General features: G+C 66.8%; 3 protein-coding genes and 1 long non-coding RNA gene across 6 annotated transcripts in view; 2 read left to right on the top strand and 2 right to left on the bottom strand.

The window, feature by feature from the left end:
* Positions 1-263, top strand: part of LOC118169708 — a 506-nt gene extending 243 nt beyond the window's left edge. The window contains exon 2 of the long non-coding RNA XR_004752236.1: positions 32-263. This is a non-coding gene — a long non-coding RNA (uncharacterized LOC118169708). The remainder of the gene's footprint in view (positions 1-31) is intronic.
* On the bottom strand, positions 116-3758 carry LOC118169694 (tubulin alpha-5 chain-like). The gene is made up of 5 exons (XM_035331201.1): positions 3654-3758; positions 3553-3583; positions 1675-1897; positions 1352-1500; positions 116-1184 (listed from the first exon to the last, which is right to left on the bottom strand). The coding sequence occupies exons 2-5, from the start codon at positions 3553-3555 to the stop codon at positions 213-215; spliced, it is 1347 nt and encodes a 448-aa protein (XP_035187092.1). The 5' UTR covers positions 3556-3583; positions 3654-3758; the 3' UTR covers positions 116-212.
* Positions 3759-9414: 5656 nt separating this feature from the next.
* Positions 9415-14828, top strand: DNAJB2 (DnaJ heat shock protein family (Hsp40) member B2). Of its 3 annotated transcripts, none has more exons than XM_035331214.1 (10): positions 9415-9557; positions 10436-10525; positions 11355-11464; positions 11846-11899; positions 12009-12128; positions 12255-12344; positions 12452-12557; positions 12650-12720; positions 12946-13167; positions 14137-14828. In XM_035331214.1, exons 2-10 carry the CDS (start codon positions 10461-10463, stop codon positions 14145-14147), a joined length of 849 nt encoding a protein of 282 aa, XP_035187105.1. In that variant the 5' UTR covers positions 9415-9557; positions 10436-10460; the 3' UTR covers positions 14148-14828. The 3 variants fall into 3 exon arrangements, with proteins under 3 accessions (XP_035187105.1, XP_035187104.1, XP_035187103.1); XM_035331213.1 differs by having other exon boundaries at positions 9466-9523; positions 12012-12128; XM_035331212.1 differs by having other exon boundaries at positions 9468-9523.
* A 270-nt stretch (positions 14829-15098) lies between these two features.
* PTPRN (protein tyrosine phosphatase receptor type N) lies at positions 15099-22785 on the bottom strand (the record flags this gene model as incomplete). The annotated part of the gene is made up of 22 exons (XM_035331189.1): positions 15099-15222; positions 15295-15368; positions 15460-15524; positions 15611-15664; positions 16341-16507; positions 16648-16767; positions 16935-17012; positions 17257-17330; positions 17483-17630; positions 17707-17916; positions 18027-18239; positions 19718-19782; positions 19870-19949; positions 20040-20126; positions 20229-20518; positions 20605-20672; positions 20762-20878; positions 21044-21368; positions 21509-21707; positions 21814-21919; positions 22126-22239; positions 22404-22785. Coding segments are annotated over 22 exons (3108 nt in total), but the record flags the coding sequence as incomplete, so codon positions are not given.
* Between the last annotated feature and the right edge of the window lie 79 nt (positions 22786-22864).

Raw genomic sequence — 22864 nt, 5'->3', positions numbered from 1 at the left:
CTGTGTGGGGAGCGAGCTGGAGCAGGAGCAGAGTGTGGGGAGGAAGCAAGCAGCAGCAGCAGCAGCAGCGCTCACCTCACACCTGACCTGGCAAGAAACCACTGCAGCCGGGGGGTTACTGGGAGACACGGAGGCTCTCAAACGGTTTATTGCAAAGGGTTCCCGCAGGGGACACGGGAAAAGGAGCAAGGTCCTCTTGGGCCGTGGCGTCTCTACTCCTCGCCCTCCTCTTCGTCCTCGTAGGAGTCCAGGCCCACCTCCTCGTAATCCTTCTCCAGGGCAGCCATGTCCTCGCGCGCCTCGGAGAACTCGCCCTCCTCCATGCCCTCGCCCACGTACCAGTGCACGAAGGCGCGCTTGGCGTACATCAGGTCGAACTTGTGGTCGAGGCGAGCCCAGGCCTCGGCGATGGCCGTGGTGTTGCTCAGCATGCAGACGGCGCGCTGCACCTTGGCCAGGTCCCCCCCCGGCACCACGGTGGGCGGCTGGTAGTTGATGCCCACCTTGAAGCCCGTGGGGCACCAGTCCACGAACTGGATGCTGCGCTTGGTCTTGATGGTGGCGATGGCGGCGTTGACGTCCTTGGGCACCACGTCCCCGCGGTACAGCAGGCAGCACGCCATGTACTTGCCGTGCCGAGGGTCGCACTTCACCATCTGGTTGGCCGGCTCGAAGCACGAGTTGGTGATCTCGGCCACCGACAGCTGCTCGTGATACGCCCTCTCGGCCGAAACAACCGGGGCGTAGGTGGCCAGGGGGAAGTGGATGCGAGGGTAGGGCACCAGGTTGGTCTGGAACTCCGTCAGGTCGACATTCAGGGCCCCGTCAAACCTCAACGAGGCGGTGATGGATGAAACAACTTGACTGATGAGGCGATTGAGGTTGGTGTAGGTTGGGCGCTCGATGTCCAGGTTCCTGCGGCAGATGTCGTAGATGGCCTCGTTGTCCACCATGAAGGCACAGTCTGAGTGTTCTAAAGTACTGTGCGTGGTGAGGATGGAGTTGTAGGGCTCCACCACGGCGGTGGAGACCTGTGGGGCAGGGTAGATGGAGAACTCGAGCTTGGACTTCTTGCCGTAGTCAACAGAGAGTCGCTCCATCAGCAGGGAGGTGAATCCGGAGCCGGTGCCACCTCCGAAACTGCGAAACACGAGGAAGCCCTGGAGGCCCGTGCACTGGTCAGCCTGTAGGGAGAAATGAGTGAGAGTCTTTCACGCACTGACTTTGCTGGAGGGAAGTTTCAGAGTTTTGCTTGGCCTAATGCAGACCCCTCCCAACACACAGCAGGGCTTGCCGCACTCTCCCACCTCCACCACAGTGGTGGAACACGTCCCTGGCAGCAGTTACCCACCAGCTTGCGGATCCTGTCCAGCACTTGGTCGATGATCTCCTTGCCGATGGTGTAGTGCCCGCGGGCATAGTTGTTGGCAGCGTCCTCCTTGCCAGTGATCATCTGCTCGGGGTGGAAGAGCTGCCGGTAGACTCCTCCCCGCACCTCATCTAGGAGAGGTTAGCACAATATCAGAGGCCGTGGGGAAAGGTGGCAGGAGTCACGCTGGGTTACTCCTAGCACTAGTGACCACCATCACTGCCCACCTGGGGTGCGCAGACAGGGACAGGAGAGCAGTCAGCGGGTGCCCCCCGTGTCACACGCAGCCCTGCCCCAGCACTCACCGATCACGGTGGGCTCCAGGTCCACGAAGATGGCCCGCGGGACGTGCTTCCCGGCACCGGTCTCGCAGAAGAAGGTGGTGAAGGAGTCGTCGCCCCCGCCGATGGTCTTGTCGCTGGGCATCTGCCCGTCGGGCTGGATGCCGTGCTCCAGGCAGTACAGCTCCCAGCACGTGTTGCCCATCTGGACGCCGGCCTGGCCGACGTGGACGGAGATGCACTCGCGCTGGGGAGGGGGAGCAGGGACAGAGGTCAGCAGGGTCCATAAATGCAGCTGCTGCAGGTGTTGAGGTGCCCAAGCCTCAGCACACTGCCCTACAGCACGGTGCCTTCATCCCCACCTGCTGTCCTGACCAAAACCCCGTGCCCTGTCTCCCATCACTGCACTGCCCACCTCAGGGGGATGGAGACCCATCTGCTGGAGCTGGGGACGCCAGGCCAGCACGTTCCCAGTTCTGCCCCGGCCAAAAGCCGTGGGAGCACCCAGGGAGCACCTTCTCCACTGCATGAGCGCTCATGCAGCTGAGGCTGGGGTCCCGCAGCAGCCGGCATGCCCCTGGCCATCTGCTGCTCCTACAGCAGGGCTGCGGGCTGAGGTGGCACGGCACTGCCCAGACCCCAGAGCTGGGGGGTGGCAGCGTTGGGAATGGAGCCCGGCACGGGCGGAATTTGCAGCAGTGAATGGTTGCCATGCTCGGAGGCTCCGCTTCCCTAAATTAGCTCTGGAGTGGGAGGCGTTAGCTCACTTTGCAGCTGAGCTGAAGGGCTGATGGGTCCCCTACAGCGCAGTGCCTTGGGGAAAGTGCAGCTGAGGTCAGTCCTGCAGCCTCCTTCCTTCCCTCCTTCCCTCCAGGTGAGGCACAGCAGAGGCTGCAGCCCTCTCGACGAGCACCCAAACACTCGGTGCCTCGGTCCTGTTGTTGCCAAGGGTTGGATGCGTCATCAGGCACAGCCGAGGCAGAGGAGCATCCAAACCAGACCGGATTTCCAGAGCAGCCAGTGCCCCGCTGTGAGTCAGCTGGCAGGAAGGCGCTGGAGCCATTTTGTGCGCGGGGGTATGGCAGCGACGGCCGCCCAGAGAGGCTGTGCGGGTCACGGCACGCACGCCCTGGCTCTGTGCATCTGGGGAGCTTTCTGAGCCGCTCTCCCGAGGCTGCAGTGACAGGGATAAGCCTCGGTACCCGTGGTGAGGACCAGAAGTCCATCTCTCCTTCCTTCCCAAAGCTGAGGAACGAGGAGTTCCCCTGTCCCCTCCAGCAGGTCCATAGAGGTTTGGTATCACAACGAGCCAACGGGGAGGAAACTCCAGGACGCCCAGCAGGAGCGTGCAGCCAACCCTGCTGTAAGCACCCTGGGACGGCCACGAGAAAGAAGGCACAGGACAGGGCTCCTCGCTCTGCCTTCCCTCCCCGACGGGTCTGGGGCAGCAGGCAGGGCACCAGGCACCCTGATGCTCTCCAGAGCCGGGGCTGGCACCACAGCAGCAGGGCAGGGACTGAAGCCGGGGCTGGATCCCAGAGCTCGGCTGTGGGGCTGCCGTCCGAGAGCCCGGCAGACCGGGCGCAAAGCCAGCACGCCGTGGGACCAGGGGCTGCCAGAGGATGGGGAAGGAGGCGCGGTGACGGGTTCGGCCAAAACGCAGGGCTCCCCGCACCTTGCCCAGGAGCCGACAGCCGCCGGCAGCTCACACGGCTGCAGGCGGTGCTCGGAGGAGCCGCCGAGCGCCTGGGTGCGAGCAGAAGCTGGGGGAAGGCTGAAACCAGGCGGGGCAGGGGGGGCACGCCGGGTGCGGGACCCCCCCGTCCACTGCCCGGACACCCCAGGAACCCCGGAGGGGGGCTGTCCGGGCTGCCCGGCTCCTCGGGACGCCCCAGCACTCACCATGTTGCCGCTCCGCTCCGCTCCGCTCCGCTCCGCTCCGCACCGCACCGCACCGCACCGCACCGCACCGCACCGCACCGCACCGCACCGCACCGCACCGCACCGCCTCTCCGGGGGCTGCCGCAGCTCCGCACGCCCGGCCCGGCCGCGCCGCCGCCTTATAGCGGGGGCGGCACCCTGGGCTCGGGGCGGGCGGCCCCGCCCGCAGCCTTTGCATAAATTCGTGTGCATCGCCTGTACTTCTCACCGGTTTGCATAGGTGAGGCTGGGCGCAGGGGCAGGGCCACCCAGGGGCAGCATCCCCAGCTGCAGGAGGCAGGGGCAGGAGGCTGCAAGGCTGCTCCTGCACCCATCCGGGCTGGTCCTGGCAGGGGGGGCTTCCAGCAACCTCAAAAGGGGGTTATTCACTGTGACTTTTCATTGCTGTGATTCAGCGATGTCTGCTCCATCCCACCCCCTGCCAAATATTTGCAGCATCCACCGCGATGCAGAGCCAGCCCTGCCTCTGGCTTAATGAGTTTTCACTGAAAGGTGCTGTCATCTCTCAGCTCACAGTGAAAGCTGAAAGCTGGACGAAAATCACCCACTCACAAGGGTCCTTCTTTGTGCCTGAGTCACCTGGAAAGTGTCACCTTCTCTGAGGGAGGCGTGCCAAGTGGCCGACGGCAGCGGTAGGGCTGTGAAGCCTGTGCCAGTGCATCCTGAGCCCTGCTGAAACGGCTGGGCCAAATGATCACGAAGCCCGCAGAAAAAGGTGTTTTTCCACAGATAGCCCTGGTTGTGAGCGCTGCTGGAGCTGAGCAGGGCACTGTGGTGACTGCATGGCTCTGGAAACACCCAAATCTCCTGTGCTATAAATGTCCTCTGAGTGACCTCAGAGATCAGCAGATAACACGGGGCTTGCTGATGCACACAGTCCAGGGGCGTGAGGCAGTAACGAGGCATCAGCGTTTGAGCCCTGTAAGTTAACTGATGTGAAGGGGGGCGGTGGGATCATCTTCCCCCGTGAAAACCTTTGCCAAGGTGCTTGCTGAAATACGTCCTAGATGGCAAGGCGTCGGTGCTGACTGGGAGCCTCCTGGCACCGTCCCGACTTTTGCCAATTAAATCTGGGGCGTTCATAGCGTGAGTCTTCGCAGCGCAGGTTGGAACACAAGCAGCAGAGCTAGGCAGCGAGCGGCCTTTCAGACGAGCAGCGAGACTCGGGCAGTTCACCCAGCTTCGGAAGATTTGTTTGATAATCCCGTGGCACCTCGGGGTGTGAAATGGTGCGATACGTCTCCGAGAGGCGCCGGGATCTGCTTGTATACCGTTCTGGTAGGGAGCTGGGGGTGAGACAACTCTGATTCATCATCGCTGTGAATGCGTGCTCACGGTGAAAAAATATCACTCAGATGCTGTTATGTTACGAGCAGCTGGCAATGAGTGACAAGGGAGCCATGAGTGATTCCGAGCCACGCACGGCCACGCACCTCCCATCTGAAAGCACCGAACAGATGTCTGAGCCTTTCGGAAACGCTGCAGAGCAGCTGGCTCAGGCCGGGCAGCAGCGATCAGCCGGATCGTCAAGGCTGGGGAAAGTCAGCGAACTGACGTCGCGTTTGACTGGGAAACAAGCAGAAAGTGTAATGACAAGCCCAACAGAAGGCTAACGCGTATATTCATCCCAAGGATGCATTTGCAAGGAGCACGATCCAGCAGTGGAGTTTTTTTTCTTTCATCAGTGAGTCAGAATTCAACAAGCTCTTGATGGAAGAATGAGAAAAACAGGTTGGAGGTAGCGCAGGTGGCAGAGCCCCTGCTTGCTGCTGCCTGCGGAGCCCAGACACTGCTACGTGAGGAGGAGGAGGAGGGGGGGGAGGAGAAGGAGAAGGAAGGAGGAAGGAGAAGCAGCATAACATTTTGCAGGTCCGCAATGCCTCCAACAAGGGCAGACACTGCTAGGAACTTGCCACTCACAAGTGCCTCACAGTCCTTGCAACAGACCCCTGTTGTTTATGGCGCTAAATTTAGAGAGTGAACATATTTCTTAGTTCCCGATTTACGCTAAAAAGCCCTTTGTTGCAAGTTATTATGAAAGGTTGTCTCTTGGTGTGAAAAGGCACTTCTCACCAGAAGAGAAGTGCTGCTGCTAGTAGAGGAACCGCTGCCAGCAGAGCTTGCCGTCCCAAAACAAAGCCTCTTCCAGAAACCTGTTAGCTGGTCCAACTGGGACAAGCTGCGACTCAACAAAGGCCTTCGAGTATATTTAAGGCAGATGCAGATAGGAAGAGATTAGTTGTTCTACGTGCCCAGGTGAGAAGATGCACGTTGGAGACCTGCTGGCTGTAAGGGTGTCGAAGCACGATCACCCCTGGGGCCAAGGAGCCCTCCTCTGGGGAAGCCTTTGATAACCAAGCGTGGCTTCTGCTCCAGAAGAGCGGGTGGGATGCAGAGCACCGAAGTGATCCGGCAGGAGCTATCTCTGCTGGAGCTGAGCTGGAGCAGCCTAATTGCTGGTTCAGATAAAATGAAGTGGGTTGTGAAATGCCTGCTGCATGGCCCGGAGCGTGCGCCGCGCTGCAGGAACAATAAAGCTAATTCCAGATCTCGCTGCAGTCCTAAGCCCTGAATCACCGGGCGGCAGCGAGGGCAGGGAGGCGCTCCCAGGGCCGCAGCCTCTCACCCGTGCTCGTCCCCAGCCTGCAAGGCTACGAGGGCCGGGCGGACGAGTCGGGACTGGCCGTCCCTGGGGTGCACCAGCCCTGCGTGAGCCGCCTCCCTCGCTCAGAGGCTGGCTGCGTGTCACCGCCTTGCCTCACGTCCTGGGAAAAGCGGCTACACACCCACAGGAGTGAAACAAAACCCCGGCCGGCTAATTGCGGTGACTTCACGGCGGGGCTCTGAGCATGCCTGGCCTGAACCAGCTGCCCCCGGGCAGGTGACGGAGGGGCCGAGCCCGCCGGGGTACCCCATGGTCGTTGGTACGGGCAGCGAGGAGGAGCCAGCGCTGCTTTCCCCTGCTCTCTTGCCACTGGGAATAGACAACAAATCCCTCATGGCCGGGTGGTGCTAGAGCTCTTGGAGGGGCTCATTGAAAGGGGTTCGGACAGATGTGTGTAAGGGGTTTTGCACGTGGTCCCTTCTACGTGGGGTGCAGTGCAAGCAGCTTATCAGCCAGAGGGCACGCCGCGAAAGCAGCCCGGAGTCCCCGGGGGTTGCTGCAGAGTCGTTAAAAGCGGAAAGATGGTGCTGGCGGCTGGCCAGACAGCAGAGGATTTCAGAGGGAAACAGTTAACGAGATAAAAGATGCATTTAATAACCGGGGCAGGCAACGGCTCCCGGGGCGCTCCCCTACCCAGCACGGCTCCAGCCCGGGGTGTCCGACTGGGTCTGTGTGGAGCCAGGAGCTGGGCCCCGTGATCCTTGTGGGCCCCTCCCAGCTCAGGATATGCTGACACCACCTCACCAAGCTGTGCTGTCCCCCAATTTTCTTAGCAGCCAATTCATGTCACTGTGGGCCATGAACCCTGGGGACTCCCCACTACGAAGGCCCCAGCAGTACATCTCCTGGCTGACAAGCACAGATTTGCTCTTGATGCACCCGGTGCATCCTTAGCAGTGCAGGATAATAAACGGGCTGGCTTGGCATGCCCAGGTAAATCCTCTGGTAAAACACAGAAAGCAGCTCTGGAAGGCGAGGATGTGCCACTGCCTCCAGCAAGCTGCTGCGCTGCTCTGCCACCCGCACCATCCGAAAGCACCTCCTTGAGGAGCCTCTCTTGCTGCAACGTTATCCTTTGCTTGGGACAGGAAAACAGATTAGCAAAGTCCTCTTTGCAGCAACATTGGGATTTATTTGAACTCTGTCACCATTATCTCCTGCCAGCTTCCAGGTAAGGGTGCTGTGCCAGCGGTGCTGATCTGCATCAGCCAGACGTGTAATCACGCTGGAAAAAGACGACACATTTGCATCGCAATACCTGCCCTCCCCGAGACAAGACTGGTCAGTATTAAATGCATTTCTTCAGTCTTTAATTCTCTGCTGACACAACCCAAATTAATCCTTCTGCTATTTTTTTCCCTCTGGCTTTATCAGTAACCCACAGTTTTCTGGCTTGCCTGGCTTATTTTCTTAACTCTTGGAGTGATTTCTGATTTACTTTCCGATTTACCACTAACAGCTCTACAAGACCCTCAGTCAGGTCCATTAATAATCCCAGTGTGGCCGTGATGAACTGAAAACGTTACTTTTAGCAGGTGATGCTTTACTTGCTGTTTTGTGACGGGTGGTATCAGAACTACAGCCTTCTCCATCACACCCACAGCGTTGCACGGATATTTAGGTGCCAATGGCTACGGAAAACAGCAGAATGCTGAAAATCCCCCTCACCTCTCCTGGCCCTTTAGGGATGTGAAGGGTGGAGGGGTCTTGGGGCTTGGGCATGAGCATGTTGGTGTGCGCATGGAGTCAGCTGCGGTGCTGCCTGGGCACATGTGTGAGCTCATGGCAGATAACCTACTTAATCACGCGCTCCTGCCACCTCCGCCTGCCGCAGACTCTGCTGATTTAAAATCTGCAAACACCTCAGTTTTGCCTGGGCTTGGCTCGGGCAGCAGCCCTGGCGTCAGCGCGCACGAGCAGCCCCGCGGGGTGGTGCCTCGCGTGCACAGCCTGGGTCTGCCGGGTTGCTGAAGCCAGCCCAAAGCAGGGCCCTGCTCGAACAAAAGTTGCCCTGCCGCGGCTGTTTCTTGCTTCTCCATCCTTCTGCGCTTGCTCCTGCTGAAAGCACCAGGATGACTTTTCCTCCCTAGGTTTGGGCAGGCTGCCGTGGAGAGCAGGGCAACGGGAAGCACGGGCACAGCTGGCCAAGGGCGCTGCCATCAGGATGGGTGGCACGGCCTCCTGAGATGGCTTTTCTCCTCTCCTGGAGCCCACCGAACTGCTGTGGCTGTGCTTCCCCGTGTGTTACATGAGGAGCTCTCACGAGGAGCTGGGAGAGGGAGGGGAGATGGCTGGGTGCGACGTGGGTCCCTGGGCATGCAGCTCCTTGCACTGTTCAAACCCCAGCACCACGAATGCTGTTTTGTAGCCTGCAATAACACTGCTCTGTAGCACATAACCGCCCGTTTTGAGGAGGCTGTGGGAAGGGTTGAGTTCTGAGGAAATCAAGAGCTGTTATGCAGTGCTGAAAAAAAAACCCGTCTCTTACCGTGTGGCTTGCACAATCATTATAGCAAAGTTTCTGATGCAATTCAGCTGACCTCCTGAGATGGGGGCGACCGGGATTAAACAGAAAAGTTCCGTTGGGGTCGGGCCTCACTCCCCCCGCAGCTCTCCCCCCGCAAAGCCCGGGGCGCTCTCCCTCCCCTCTCCTTTTCGCGAGGGCAGGCAGGGCGCTGCGGCCGCGGCGGGGCGCACAGCGGCGGCCGGATGGCGCTGGCACCCCGGGCTCCCATCCTGCGGCTCCCCCTGGTGCCCAGGCCAGCCCGGTGCCGGCGCTGAGTCACGCCAGCTGTCCCCGCCGCTGTCCCCGCCGCTGTCACCTCCCGGCGGTGCCAGCAGGGGCTGTGCCGGGCGGTGACTCGGCACCACGGGCTGTGGGGGTACCACGGGAGGCGTGCGCCCCGGCGGGGCGGCTGCGACCCCGCTGCGGGACACGGCTGGGACAGCAGCGCCGAGGAGCCCCGTCCTCCGTCCTCCGCTCCTCCGTCCTCCCGTACAAAGCCGGGAGAGCCGGGCCGGAGCCGTGCCCGGTGGCGCGGGGACATGGGGACATGGGGACACGGGGACAGTCCGACATAACTCCCCGTCCCCTCTCGCACCAACTCTCCCCTCTGACCTCACCGACGTGAAAGGCGGCCCCATGACGCCACGAGGAGGCGGCACTTGGGTTGGCTGCGGCCGGTGCTCGTCAGGGAGCAGGACCCGCCTCCAGCCCCCGCTGCGGCCCCGGCCGGTGGACGCGGGACGCGGGGCGCGGGCGGCCCGGTACGGGCGGGGAGGGCTCGGCTGCGGCAGCGAGGTGGGCACGGGGACGGGAGGACCGGGGTGCGGCAGGGGAACGGGGGGACGGGGGCGCACGGGGGCACCGGGGCGCACGGGGAGCGGGGACGCACTTGGAACGGGGGCGCACGGGGAGCGGGGCGCACGGCGGAGAGCGGGGACGCACGGGTCCGGGCCCTTCCCGTGCAGCCGGTGCGGCGGCCCTTCCCCTCCCGGTGGCCTGGATCCGCTGGCCGCAGCCCAGGGCTGCCCGCCGGTGGCGGGGGGAGAGACGGAAACTTCCAGCAGCTGCGCAGCGCCCGTCGCACCGGGCCGGGCCGGGCCGCTCCCCCCGCGGTTGTCGGGCAGCGGGCAGCGGGCAGGGCGCCGTGTTTACAGCCCGGCGGGGGCGGGACCCGTCCCGGTGCCGGTGCCGGTGCCAGCGCCGGGCAGGGCGAGACGGAGCCGCCGGCCCCGGCCCCGGCCCCGGCTGCGGCTGTGCCGGGGCGGGGGGGCACCGGCTGCCGCCGTGCCGATCGTGCCGCCCTGCTGAGCCCCTGATCCGTTAAGGCCTAATAGCCACTAAGCGCCTTGTGGGGGGGGGGGGGGAGCCGAGGGCAGCCTCCATGCCCCCCCCGTCGGGGTGCAGTGCACCGGCATCCCCTGCCTGGGTGAGCTGCGGGGCGATTTGGGGAGGGCACAGCCGGGGACAGAGGTGACGCAGCTGCTGGGAAGGGGGCAGCGAGCGGTGTGCCCCCGGAGCTGATAAGGATGCTGCCCGTGGGTCAGGGGGTGACGGAGGCAGCCAGGGCGGTGGGGGGGGGTCCGTACGGGACGTGGGGAGGGCGGCACGGCCCGTGCGTGCTCCCGCAGCGCTCCCATCGCTCCGCGCTGCCTGACCCTGCCGTTCCTCCCCAGCGTCCCCGCGGGACGGCCGCCCGTCATGGTGGACTACTACGAGGCGCTGGGCGTGAGCCGCAATGCCACCGCCGACGACATCAAGAAGGCGTAAGCCTGTGCCAGGCCTGTCCTCGCGCCCTGGCGCGGCCCCCGGCCTTTGTTTCCGTCCGCTTAACGGCGCGGGTTCACGCTGCCCGTCTGCGCAGAGGCCGGGGCAGCGCTGCACAAAGGCTGCCCTTGTTGGGGTTCGGTGCCTTTGTGCCTGGTCTCAGCGCAGGGCGCAGGGGGGGTGCGAGGGTCTCCTCGTCCCCTCCGAAGGACGTGGGGGTGGCAGAGGACGGCTGGTGGAACCAGCTTGGGAAGTCCCCACCTTGCCAGGAGCTGTGCAGTGACCCAGAGCTGTGACCCAGCTCAAAGGGGGAGAGGGAGAAAAGTCGATGTGAAGCCGTGTGGCTGGGTGCTGGGAGAGCTTGCAGAGCCCAGGCGTGCCCCCGGCACAGCCATGGCTGCGTGCCCAGGCGTCCTGCAGCGAGCAGAGCCCAGCACGGCCCCGGGACCCATTAGCCCCCGGGGAGGGACAGGGTGTGGGGACCGATGCCCGAGCTAGCATGCTCCATCGATCCGCTTGTCCTGCCCTGCCAGCGGGGGGAGCGGGATGCCTGGGGTGATTTGACAGGGGTGGGAACAGAAAACAGCTGCGGGAGGGTTTGTGGCTGCTATGGGTGACATTGCAGGGAAGGCAGGAGCAGCAAGCCCGTCTCTGTATGCACAGGGCCTGGGACCAAAGCTGGGGGGCTGGGGCGAAGCATTGAAGGGAGAGGCTGTGAATCAGAAGGGCACCAGGGGCTGGTTTAAACCTCAGGAGCTGTGAGCGCTCAGAGGGGCTGGGCCGGCCCGGAGGCCGTGGCGTGCCCACCGCTGCCTGTCCTCTGTGCAGGTACAGGAAGGCAGCGCTGAAATGGCACCCGGATAAAAACCCAGACAACAAGGAATACGCTGAGCAGAAGTTCAAAGAAATCGCGGAGGCCTACGAAGTGCTGTCGGACAGTAAGAGGCCACGATGCTGTGCCGTGTGTCCCCCCCTCTTGGGGCTGCTAACCCTGGCACCCGGCTGGCACCCCTGGGCCCCTGCCCCCAGGAGGTAGCGGGTCTCTCCCGCAGGCTATGGGGCTGGGCTGCGTCCTCACAAAAAGGCTCTTGTGAGCAATGGTGCCCAGGGGGAGGTCTCCCTGCTGGGGCTGGCACAGCCTGGACCGGTGTTGGTGGCTCAGGGGGAGCAGCGTGGGCTTGTGCCACCCCCCTTCCCTCGCTCCCCACTGCTCTGCACCCACCTTGTCTGCGGGGACATCACCGCTTCGTGCTCGTGCTGCTGCTTTCGGTCCCGTGCCTGGCTCCCGGCTCCCTCCAGCCTCCCTCTCCTTTTTCCAGAGCAGAAGCGCGATATCTACGACCGCTATGGCAAAGAGGGCCTCATGGGGGCAGGTGAGTGGGGGCAAATGAGGGCTACAGAGGGCTGCTGCTCCCCCGGAGCTCCTGCCCTCCTGGGGGTCCCCACCCAGGCTCCACTTAACCCCGTGCCTCTTCCCTCCAGCAGGACCGGGGGGCTCCAGAGCCGACGCCGGGGCCCCCGAGTTCACCTTCACCTTCCGCAGCGCCCACGACGTTTTCCGGGAGTTCTTCGGCGGCCGAGACCCCTTCGCTGACTTCTTTGGTGCGTGTGGGGTGGGAGGGGGCTGGGGGCCGGGGCTGGGGTCCTGGGGCAGCCGTGGAGCTCGGCGACGATTGGATGCTGCGGGGTCTGGGGGTTGCTGCTGAAGGGGGGCTCCCTGCCTTGCAGACGAGATGCTGCCCTTCTCCGAGCTGCGAGGAGCTGGCCACCGGCACCACGGAGGGGGCCACTTCTTCTCCCCGTTCCCCGGCTCCTCAGGTAGGGGTATCGCCAGCCCCTGGTGCTGCTCACGCCTGGGCAGCGCCCGGTTTGTCCCCGTGCGCCCCGATCCCGCCGGGCACTGATGCTGTGCCTCCCTCCTGCAGATTTCTTCACCTCGTCCTTCAGCTCCGGTGCCGACGCGGGGCTGGGTTTCCGCTCCGTCTCCACCTCCACCACCTTCGTCAACGGCCGGCGCATCACCACCAAGCGGTGAGGGGCCCGGCCGTGCTGCGTGCTGCTCGCAGCCTGCTGCTGGCTGCCGGGGTGCTTGGGCCGCCGGCTGACTGTCCGCCTGTCCGCAGGATCATCGAGAACGGGCGGGAGCGCGTGGAAGTGGAGGAGGACGGGGAGCTGAAGTCCATCCACATTGACGGTGAGAGGCTGCTTCGGGGCTGGCCGTGCCACCTGCCCGCACCCCTTTTTGGGGACCCCCTCCTCCTTTTCGGGGGGGGCTGCGGGGTGCTGCGTCAGGGCTGGGATTTGGGCAGGTTTGGGGTTTTTGAGCGGGCGTGGACACAACCCGGCTCCGTGCTGGGGACCGGGACTTGGCGAGGTTGGGACCCGGTGCCAGTAATCCCCCTCCCCTCCCGTCCCGCAGGTGTCCCAGACGACATGGCACTGGGGCTGGAGCTGAGCCGGCGGGAGCAGCAAGCCTTCCCCAGCCCGCGCCCCCCCTCGCCCCCGCCGCCCGCCCCGCACCGGCCCCAGAGCTCCTCGCCCGTCTGCCTCTACACGGACAGCGAGGACGAGGACGAGGACTTGCAGCTGGCCATGGCCTACAGCCTGTCCGAGATGGAGGCCGCGGGGCACCACCGAGCAGGTGGGCACGGCCCCAGTGCCCCCCCAGCCCCGGGGGGCAGCCCCGGCCCCCCTGCCGCCGGCACTGCCCGCAGGTCCCGGGGGGGGCCCGAGCGGGAGCCCCCCAGGGCTGGCAGCCCCTCGGCAGTGGGGCATGAGCCTGCCCCCAAAGCAAAGCAGTGGCACTGCCACCTCCTGTGAGCGTGGGGCCGGGGGCTGTGCCCCCCCCGCCAGGAGCAGGGCCCTCCGTAAGGCATGGAGGGGGAAAGGGGTGCCAGGGTGCAGCGCGGCCCTGTTACAGTGGGGCTGCCCGCGGCTCAACTCCTGCCTCCCCCAGCAAGGGCCGGGGTCTGTGCCCTGCCTCCTTGCTCCTTCGTGGGTGGGGGAGCCTGGAGCTGGGAGGGCCGCCAGGGTTAGCCTGGTGCTGGGCGAGGGGCCCTCGGTGGGGTCTTGGTAGGACGGGCAGCTCCGTGCCCCAGCTCCTGGGGATGCGGGCAGGTGAGTGCCTCCCCCTGCAGATGGGCAGGGGCTGTGGCAGTGTCCCCCTGCTGCCACCCCCCCGCCTGGCCTGGGTGGGCCTGGGGAAGGGGCTTCGGGGGTCTCCCAAGGAAGGGTGTGCGTGCGTGACTCTGCTTGGTGCCTTGTGTCTGCCTGGGTGCCACTGCTCCTGCCCTGACCTCCTCCTCCGTCCCTCCTGCTGCTGACCCTGCCTGCCCCCCTGCTGCCTCCCCACCACGTACCCCCCTTCTCCCACCCCTCGCACACCCCACAGGGCACTGGCAACCCCCCGCCTTGGCCTGGGGGGGCACCCCAAAGCTGTGACCCCCCAGCCGTGCTCCCACCGGGAGGTGGGTGCCAGCTCAGCTGTACTGTGCCTTGGCTCTCCTCCTCCTCCTCAGACCTTCCTCCCGCTGTCCCCGTGTCCCACGCGCTCCCAGCACTGGGTTTCACGGGTCGTGTTGTGTCCCCCCCCCTCCGCTTGTCTCCCCAGGTGTGTTCTGAGGCTGCTGCGCCCGGGGGACCGCGCACGCCCGCTCGCCCACGGAGGCTCTCCGAGCCAGGACTCCGCTTTGTCCCTGCACGGCCACCCCTTGCCACCCCCTTCCCCAGCACCCCCTGCCTCCGTGGGGTTGGGGGGGATGGGCCCTGTGGCCAAGCAATACCTGGGGGATTTTTGGGGGGGGAACCTCGAGCGTGCCCTGGGGAGGCAGCGGAGGGGGTTGATGGGGGGGCTGGAGCAGGGGGTGCTGTAGCTTAGCCCCAGCTGGCTGCTGGTGGGGTGCACCCAAGGGGTGGGGGGGATAGGGGGGACAGGGGGCAGGCAGGGAACGGCAGCAAGGCAGCAGGACGGGGCTGTGCCCCCGTAGCCCCCCCAGACCCCATCTGCCCCCAGCAGTCAATAAACCTGTTTGCAGGAGCTGCTGCCTGTGGGGTGTCTCTGGCGTGGGGGCAGCCCCAAAAGGGGGTGCCGGGTCCCCCCCTTGCCCTGCCTGGGGGCAGCTCTGGGCTCTGCAGCACTGGGGGGGTGCAGGCTGTGCTGCTGGGGGTGCTTCAGAGCCCGCCCCCCCTGTGTGCCCCCCCGTGCCCACACAGAGGGAGGCCAGGCCCGGCTGCAGCTGCACCAACGCGACACGAGAACTTTATTCACACCCAGATACAAAATTATATTTCTCTAGAAATTTCTCTTCTGCTCGAGTGACGAGGTGGGAACGACATGGAGGGGACCGGGGGGGTGGGGGGGCAGGACCAGGAGCCCAGCGCGGTGCTCCCCCGGCTGGGGGGGGACACACGTGTCCCCACGGCACCTTCCCGGCATCGCCCCCCGTCCCCTCCCTGCAGGGGACCAGAGGCAGGCCCTGCAGCGGGTGCGGTGCCAGGGGGCACACGGCGGGGCGGGGGGACAGCGAGCGGCACAGACAGCATTTTACAGGGCGAGGAGAGCGCTCGAAGCCAGGGGCAGGGGGGGGCAGAGGAGGAGACGAGAGGGAAGGGGGGCTCCTTGCCATCACTGCGGCAGTGCCTTCAGGATGGCGTTCACCTCCTCGGCCACCGCGGTCAGCGCGAACTCAAACTGGTCCTGGGGGAGCAGAGGAGGGGTGAGCCTGGGGGCGGCCCCCGCTCGGGGCAGCTGGGGAGGGGGGCCGGGTACCTTGGTCTGCACCATGCCGGGCCGCTGGTCGCGGATGTGCTCCAGCGTGGCGGCGATGTCGATCTCCTTCACCCCTGGGGGAGAGGCAGGAGGAGGGGCAGAGGTGAGGGCTGAGCCCCCCGCCGCCAGCCAGGCGGGGCAGAGGCGCCCGCGGCACTGCCGTACCTTTGGCCATGCGGTTCAGGACCATGTCCACGAGGATGTAGGTCCCAGTCCTGCCCGCACCATCACTGCGAGACACGGATGCTCGTCATGGGGGGGGGCAGCTCCAGGGGCCCCCTGTCCCTGCCTCGCGGCCCCCCATCCCCAGCAGTACCTGCAGTGCACGATGATCGGGCAGGAGCGGCCCCGGTAGCACTTGTTCACCTTCCTGCAAGGACAAGAGGCGGCAGCACATCAGCGCCCTGCCCTGCCGGGGGCAGGCTGCACCAAGCTAACGGGGGCAGCGACGTGGCCCTTGGCTCCTGCCACCTCCCCAGTACGGGACAGGGGATGGCAGGGGGGTGGCTCTGGTCCGGCGGGGGCGCGAAGCCGCGTGCCGGCCCCGGCTGGGCTCCCGGCACGCTCCATGCAGCAGGCACGGCTGCCAACGATCACTTTTGTGACTATGCAACTGGAGCCAGATTACTAGCTGCAAATCACAAAAATGACGCCGGCAGCTGCGAGAGAGGGACAGAGACAGACAGAGAGACAGAGCGCGTGAGCGGGGCGACCTGCCCGGAGACCCCCGGTGCCCCCAAAAGCAGGGTCCCTGGCCCCAGCAGGAGCCCCCCCGGCTGCAGGTGAAGCCGGAGCCGAGCTGCGAGGTGGGCGCTGGCTCTGCGACCAGTTCTGTGCCTGCCCCACGGGGTGTTTCTTCCTGCACCCAGGGCCGGAGAGGGTGCCAAGGCTGTGCCGTCCCCACCGCAAGCACTGGAGAGCCCCGGCATCTTCCCCTGGTGGCTCGTCCCTGTCCATCGCTGCCCACCACCGCCAGCCCCCAGCCCCCGAGCTGAGCTGCCCCCACCCTGCCCAGACACCGGGCCCCCCCCGGGGCTGGGGCTCACCTGCGGAAGTCGAGGAGGGGCCGGGTGGTGGCGGGGATGCCCTCGGCCGGCCAGCTGAGGAAGTGGAACTGCGTCAGGGTGCGGGTCTCCTGCGACTGCACGTTCTTCAGGTAGAAGCTGCGCACCAGGAAGTCCTCGCACCAGATGTGCTCCGACACCAGGTTCACCTGCACCGGGGGGGGACACGGGGTGGGGTGACAGGGGCCCCGGGGGAGCCTCGCGCCGCACAGCCCCACGCTGGATAAGCAGGGCAGGGCGGTGCTCCCAGGACCCCCCCCGCACACGGATGCTGCCAGCCCTCGCTTGCCTCGTAGATGTGGTACAGGGAGGAGCCTTCGTCCGGCCAGTAGCGGTCACACTGCTTCACGCTGTCCTCGGCCAGGGGGCTCAGCATGACGATGACGGTGCAGCCGTGCTCCCACACCATCTGCACACACAGCGCCGTGCCCGTCACCGCCGGGGGACAGCCCGGGCACGGTGGCCGAGCTGCTGGGACCCGGCTGGAGCACGGTGAGCAGCACCAGGACCAGGACGGAGGAGCCCCGGCTGTGTGCGGGGCAGCGCCCCGGCCCCAGATCACTGGGGGACTCTCACCTGCCAGAAGTCGGCGATGGTGTGGGAGAGTGGTCCCTGCGTGGCGATGTACGCTGGCATCCGCGGGTCGTGCTCGATCTGCAGGGGGATGGGGGGGTCACACCGTGTGCCCATGGGCCACGGGGCTGTGGCACCAGGAGGGGCTCTGGGGACAACGGGGCTGAAAGGGAGCTCCAGCTGCCACAGCCGGGGGGAATGGATTTTAACATCTGGATCCTGGGACGGGTGTGTCGTGGGATAGCCCAGGTGGATGCACGCTGGGTCTGGCCCCATCTCAGAGCTGAGCCCGTGGACCCCCCGTGGGACCCCCACGCTCACTCACGATGGGGCTGGCATTGATGAAGTCACTGCGGGACGGGTTGCTCTCGGCTTTCAGCTTGATCCGCACGTGGTCATCTGGGGAAAAGGAGCCGGGGGAGGCCGTGAGCACCCGGGGCAGTGCCCGCCAGCTACCTGGGGCACAGCACAGCCTGCCTCGGCCTCCAGCATCCCCCTGCCCCTCGCATCCCTCCCACCTCCCCCTGGCAGCAGGTCCCCGGGCCGCTCACAGGGCACGTAGTCCGGGTTGCGGTTCTTCTTCAGGTTGGCTTCGCTCTGGGCCACGGAGCAGACGCTGGGCTCGGCCTGGTAGGCGCACAGAGCCTGCCACTCCTTGGCCAGCCGGTCCCGGTTGCGGAGGTGGTCCTCCATGTAGGCCTGGCAGGGGGGAGGCGGGGGTCAGCACGGTGACAGGGGGTCCTCGAGGGGCCGGATCCCCGCCGGGAGGGCTCACCAGGATCATGTGCCCGGTGGAGATGTCCATGTTGGACTGGACGGGCTCCTCGCACCAGGACGGCGTGCTGCTGTGCGAGCTGGGGCTGGGCTGCGGGGCGTCGCTGAACTGCGACGACACGCTGCTCACCCGCGACGTCTCCGCCGGCGCTGCGGGGGCCTCGGCGCGGCCGAACAGCGACTTGGTGGCCATGTGCTGGCGGCACAGCTCCTGGGGACACCGGCCAGGACCCCAACCCTCAGCTGCAGGGCACCCCCGGAACACCCCCTGAGCAGTGCCGATGCAGCTTGGCCGCATCCTGCGGCACCCAGCACCCCTACCTGGTACTCGAGGGTGCTGTCGGCGGCACCCTCGGGCCCCAGGGCGGCCAGGCGCTCCTTCTCCCGCTGCTTGGCGTGCTGCCGGAGGCAGAAGGCCGCGGCGGCCGCGATGGAGACGCCGGCCACGCAGGCCAGGGCAATGAAGGTCAGCAGCACCGAGTGGAAGCCGTCCCCGAAGCGGGAGGGGTGCGGGTAGGCAGCCGCCTCGTTTCGCTGGGGGCAGAGCCGAGCGGGGATTAGTGGGGGGCATCTGCACGGGGGGACCACCCCGTCCCGCATTGGTTTGGGGGCCTAAAGCAGAGCGGGGATGGCTGGGGCTGTGCTGCTCCCCCCAGCACACGGCTGGGGCAGAGCTGGTGTCCCTTGGGGACGTGTGTGCCACTGTCTGCACGGCGCACGGCTCACATGCGTGTCCTGGGGGATGCAGGGGGTGCAGCCTGCTTCCTACTGCTCCCAGCACCCGGGGGCTGCTCCCGGGCCCCCCCCAGCCCGGGCTGCCCCACTCCTGGCCCTTCTGCAGGGCAGGAGCCTGGGCTCAGCGCGCTCCCCATCCGCCCCAAGAGGCTGAACCTCCTCAACCCCTCATCCCGCACGCGGCGGCAGGAGGGTGCTGAGCCCTCGCTGGATGAGCCCCCAGGGCTGAGCCCCCCTTCTGCCGGGTCCGGGGGCAATGCCCCCCCAGATAAAACCCCACAGACCCAATGAGGCGCCGGAGCCCGGCATTACCTCACTGCCTCGGGCTGCCATTGGCCACGGCCCGGTGAGGTTACCGCGGGGATGCGGCGTCACCGCCATCATCATCCTCACCGTCACCGTCCCCACGTCATCCCTCACGCTGCCGGGGATGCCCCCGCCCCAGGGGGCGAGGGGGAGGCCCCAGGGGGGGCGCAGCTTTTTGCTACCCCCTCCCCCAGGCTGTGGCGAGCACGGTGCCCGCAGCCCCTCGGGAAGCCCCCACCTCTCACCCTGCCTCCCCACCGAGCCCGGAGCGGGGCTGGGGACCGAGAACAGCCCCGAGCTCGCCCAGACCGGAGAGGTCCCCGCAGCAAGAGCTGCTTCAGCCTCCTCCGAGTGCCGCTCCCTCATCTCCCGGCTCCTGCCACTTGTCACATCCAGTGGCGTTGCCATAGCGATGCTCCACCGTGCTGATGGAGGCGCTGCCTCGGTGCCCAGGGCCCCCCCTCCATGGCCTCCCCATCCAGGGTCCCCAAATCCCCCCACCCTACCCAGGGGGGAGGATGGGTGGGAAATGGGGACCTGGGGCTCGGGGCTTGCTGTACCCATCCCCAGGCTGCAAACATGGGGGCTGTGCTCGGTCCCCACCTCTGGCCCTGCTCCCTTGCCCTAGGAGATGGCTCCCGAGGTCCCAGAGGAGCACGGGGAGGGGGTGCCCCCCTCCCAGCAGATAGCTGCTGCTCCATGCCTGCCCCCAGCTGCTTTGCATTTCCCTGCCTGGTCCCCAGGGTGCCTGGGGCACAGCACAGAGCTACGACAGCCGGGCCCTTACCCGTAGGGTGTACGGGCTGTAGAGAAGTGAGGGTACGAGATCAGCCCTGGAGGGCGCAGCCTGTAGCCCCCCTGGTCCTGGAGGACACCGCCCTCAGCTCCCCGGGGACCCCCAGAGCCCCACGCTCCCCGCAGCGCCCCGCTGCCCTCTCCAGCCCCGAGGGATGGCCGCGCCGTGCCCCTACCTCTCCCACTCCCGTCTGCACGATCTTCAGGCCCAGCTCTGCCTCCAGCTCTGCCTTCATTTGCTCTGCGGATGGGGGGAGATGCTCAGACGGAGCGGACATAAAAGGGGGGTGATCAGGAGCAGGGGAAGCCCAGCCCCGAGCCCACTCACCCGCCCGGCTGGCCACGTCGGCCAGCGAGAGGTTCTGGGCATTCTGCCGGACGCGGAAGGTGAGCGCAGGACCCACGACACTGCCAGGGGACACAGGGTGAGACCGGGGTGTGCAGACCCCGTCCCCATCCCCTCCCCTCCCCGGGCGGCCGTACGACCCGCTCCCTCACCTGATGTTGATGAAGCTGGCTGTGGAGAGGTGCACGCGCTTGGCGAGGAGCTCCAGCAGCCGCACGCCAGCGGCCAGCCCCAGCGGCCTGCGGGGAGCAGAGGCAGGGTGAGGAGGGGGCTGCGGGGGGGTACACGGCCCCCACACCAGGGGGTCTGCACAGGCTCGGGGAGCCCCGACTGGCTCTCACTTCTGGTCCGTGACGATGTAGCCGTACTCATCCGGCGGCCGCGTGCCACGCTGCGCCCCACCGCCGTCCTTCGCCTCCGTGTAGCTCTTCTTCTCCACCGCCATCAGCGTCCCGGGGCCGAGCGTGTCCCCCCCGTGTCCCCGCTGCGGCTCTGCTGGGGGGGCTGGCGAGTAGCCTCCCCGGCCCCTGGGCACATCCGCGGGGGAGCTGCTGGCTGTGGTTTTGAGGGGTGGTGCCGTGGAGGAAGGGGGCACCGGCTCCTCTCCGTGCTGCATGTCCCCTTCTGTCACCTGGACGGAGGGAGAGGGAGGCGCTGGGACCTGCGGGGGGAGCCTTGGGGGGGGCTGCGCCCCCTCCCCACGCACGCACACCCCACCTGGGGCACGGCAGCGCCCTGCTGCACGCTGACACGTTTTGCTGTGGGCGCTTCGGGGCTGGCAGCACCTGGGAAGGAGATGGAGATCCTGAGAGGAGCTCCAAGAGGAGAGGCAGCACCCTGCGCCCCACGCCGCGAGACCCCACGCCCAACTCACCAGAGCTCTGGAGCAGCTGGAGCAGGGCGGAGAGGCTGCTCAGCTGCTGGGGGCTCAGCTCGGGCAGCCCCAGCCCGTAGCTGGCCAGGAGGGAGGCCAGCCTCTTCAGGGAGGCATCTGCAGGAGGGCACAGCGCCCGGTCAGAGCCCTGCAGCGCCCCAGGGCTGGGGAAGCAGCAGGCAGGGAGGGGTTCAGGGGGGGATACAGGGGAGATACGCTGCCCACGGGCTAGCAGCGTGAAGGCAAACGGGACGGAGAGCCTGCACTGGGAGGAACCCCTACCTGTCTGCGCAGGGGGTGGCTGGGCGGCCAGGGGCGCCGGCTGCTCCCGCTCCTCCACGTCCCTGAAGTCTCCGGGGAGCCGCAAGCCGTGCGGGAGCCGGGTGCCGGCGGGGTCCGTGCGGCCGTTCTTCTCCCGGGGCAGGGAGAGCATGGCCAGGTCCTGGAAGAGATGCCCCCCGTCCGCCCCGGGCTGCCCGCCGTAGGAGGGCACGGGGCCGGCCCCAAAAAGGGCCTGGGCAGGGACCCGGCCCAGCAGCGAGGCGGTTTCGGGGCTCTGCCTGGCCGTGCTGCCGGGGAGCTGGTGAGCGCCGTCCTGGTAGCCAAACTGCAACCAGACCTCGGGTCAGAGCCCGCCGTGCTCCCACCGCCCCATCCCCAGCACCGGGATGGTGCCAGGGGTGCAACAGCCCCGTGTCCAACCCCACCTTTCTGGCAGGGGGAGGGGAGAGGAGAGGGGCTGCACACCTTGTGGTAGGAGTAGGGGTGCAGCAGGGCCTCCTCGTAGCCCAGCTGGGGCGGCGGGGGCAGCAGGAGGTGCTCCAGGTAGCGCTGCAGCAGGGCGGTGGGCAGCAGCGCCGGGGGCTGCCCCACGTGCGGGGCCGGGGGCACGCCGGGGTCCGGGGGCAGCAGGGCTCGCCGGGGGGAGCCACGCAGGGGCAGGAACCTGGGAGGGAACAGCTCTGGGTCACACACCCGAGTACGGGGTGCCCCCAGCCCCATTTGGGGCGAAGACCCAGCAGGGAGGGGGCCGGCGGGTGGCCCTGCCCTACCTGTCCCTGGCCGCGGGCTCCAGCGAGGGCGGCGGGCGGAGGCGGGGGATGCGCTCCATCTCCTGCGAGATCACATACTGGGTGACGCCGTCCTGCCACGAGAGCCCTGAGCGGGGAGGGGGCCGTGAGACACCAGGAGGCTGCCCTGGGCTCCAGCTGACCCTGCCTTCGGCCCCATTCCCCCCAGGGTCGGCTGGAGCCCTGCTCACCCCACCCCAGCCTCAGGCCAGCAGGACCCCAAACGCTCCCGCTCCACGTAGTGCCGCCACAGACGTGGCCTGACGCCCTGTCCCCACGGCGCTGCCCCTTCACCTTGTGCCATGAGGTGCCGCAAGACATCCTGCAGGCGCTGGAGCACCGGGGAGGTGACCTGGAAGTAGGGCCTGTCCTGCGCCGAGCCCACCTGGCACTGCCCGAACAGCCCATCTGCAACAGAGCGGGGCGGTGGGGCGCGGGGGGCAAACAAACACCCCGCGGTGGAGAAGGGGGGCACCTTTCCCTGCCGTGCCCCCCCAGCGCACCCCAAGTCGCCCTGCGTCCTCCCCAGCGCCTTGGGAAGGGCAGGGACACGGCACCCCCCAGGCACTTACCCTGCACACACACCTCCTGGGGGGCGCACAGCCTCCGGTCAAACAGGCAGCCTGGGGCGGACAGACAGACAGACAGAGCCAGGACAGTCAGACGGGGGGGGGGCAATGGGGCTCGCTCCACAGCAGCAGCACGGACACCTGCCTGGGCACCTCTGCTCTCCGAGTAGGGGCCACGGGGGCGCAGAGGGGTCTGGGGGGGGCAAAGCCTGGTGGCACAGGGCCTCAGCGCACGCCTTGCCCCGTCCCCAAAGCCACGGGGGGGGGCTCTGGTGCTGGCCCTGGGGATCGGGGGAAGCCTGGAAGTCTTTGGGGGGCCCGGAGCGGTTGGGAGGGGGTGGCTGGGACCTGCCAGACCCCGTCTGTCGCCCACCCACACGTGGCACTACGAGGCGGGGACGCAGCCCTGCGCCCTGCTAGGCGGGGACCCGCTCTGCCTGCGCGGGGGGACCCCAGGCACACGC

This window comes from Oxyura jamaicensis, chromosome 7 (genome assembly GCF_011077185.1).
Source record: "Oxyura jamaicensis isolate SHBP4307 breed ruddy duck chromosome 7, BPBGC_Ojam_1.0, whole genome shotgun sequence".
Lineage (NCBI taxonomy): Eukaryota > Metazoa > Chordata > Aves > Anseriformes > Anatidae > Oxyura > Oxyura jamaicensis.
Note: the sequence above shows the minus strand (reverse complement) of the source record. Positions and strands in the feature narration are given on the sequence as shown.

What these genes read in the sequence shown, in the direction of transcription:
- LOC118169694 (XM_035331201.1), bottom strand. An exon ending in CCTGGAGCCCACCGTGATCG is followed by an intron (nt 1,501 to 1,674) that starts GTGAGTGCTGGG and finishes AACCTCTCCTAG; the next exon opens with ATGAGGTGCGGGGAGGAGTC. An exon ending in TGGACAGGATCCGCAAGCTG is followed by an intron (nt 1,185 to 1,351) that starts GTGGGTAACTGC and finishes TTCTCCCTACAG; the next exon opens with GCTGACCAGTGCACGGGCCT.
- DNAJB2 (XM_035331214.1), top strand. Translation starts at nt 10,461, where the DNA reads ATGGTGGACTACTACGAGGCGCTGGGCGTGAGCCGCAATGCCACCGCC. An exon ending in GCCGACGACATCAAGAAGGC is followed by an intron (nt 10,526 to 11,354) that starts GTAAGCCTGTGC and finishes TCCTCTGTGCAG; the next exon opens with GTACAGGAAGGCAGCGCTGA. An exon ending in CCCCTTCGCTGACTTCTTTG is followed by an intron (nt 12,129 to 12,254) that starts GTGCGTGTGGGG and finishes CCTGCCTTGCAG; the next exon opens with ACGAGATGCTGCCCTTCTCC.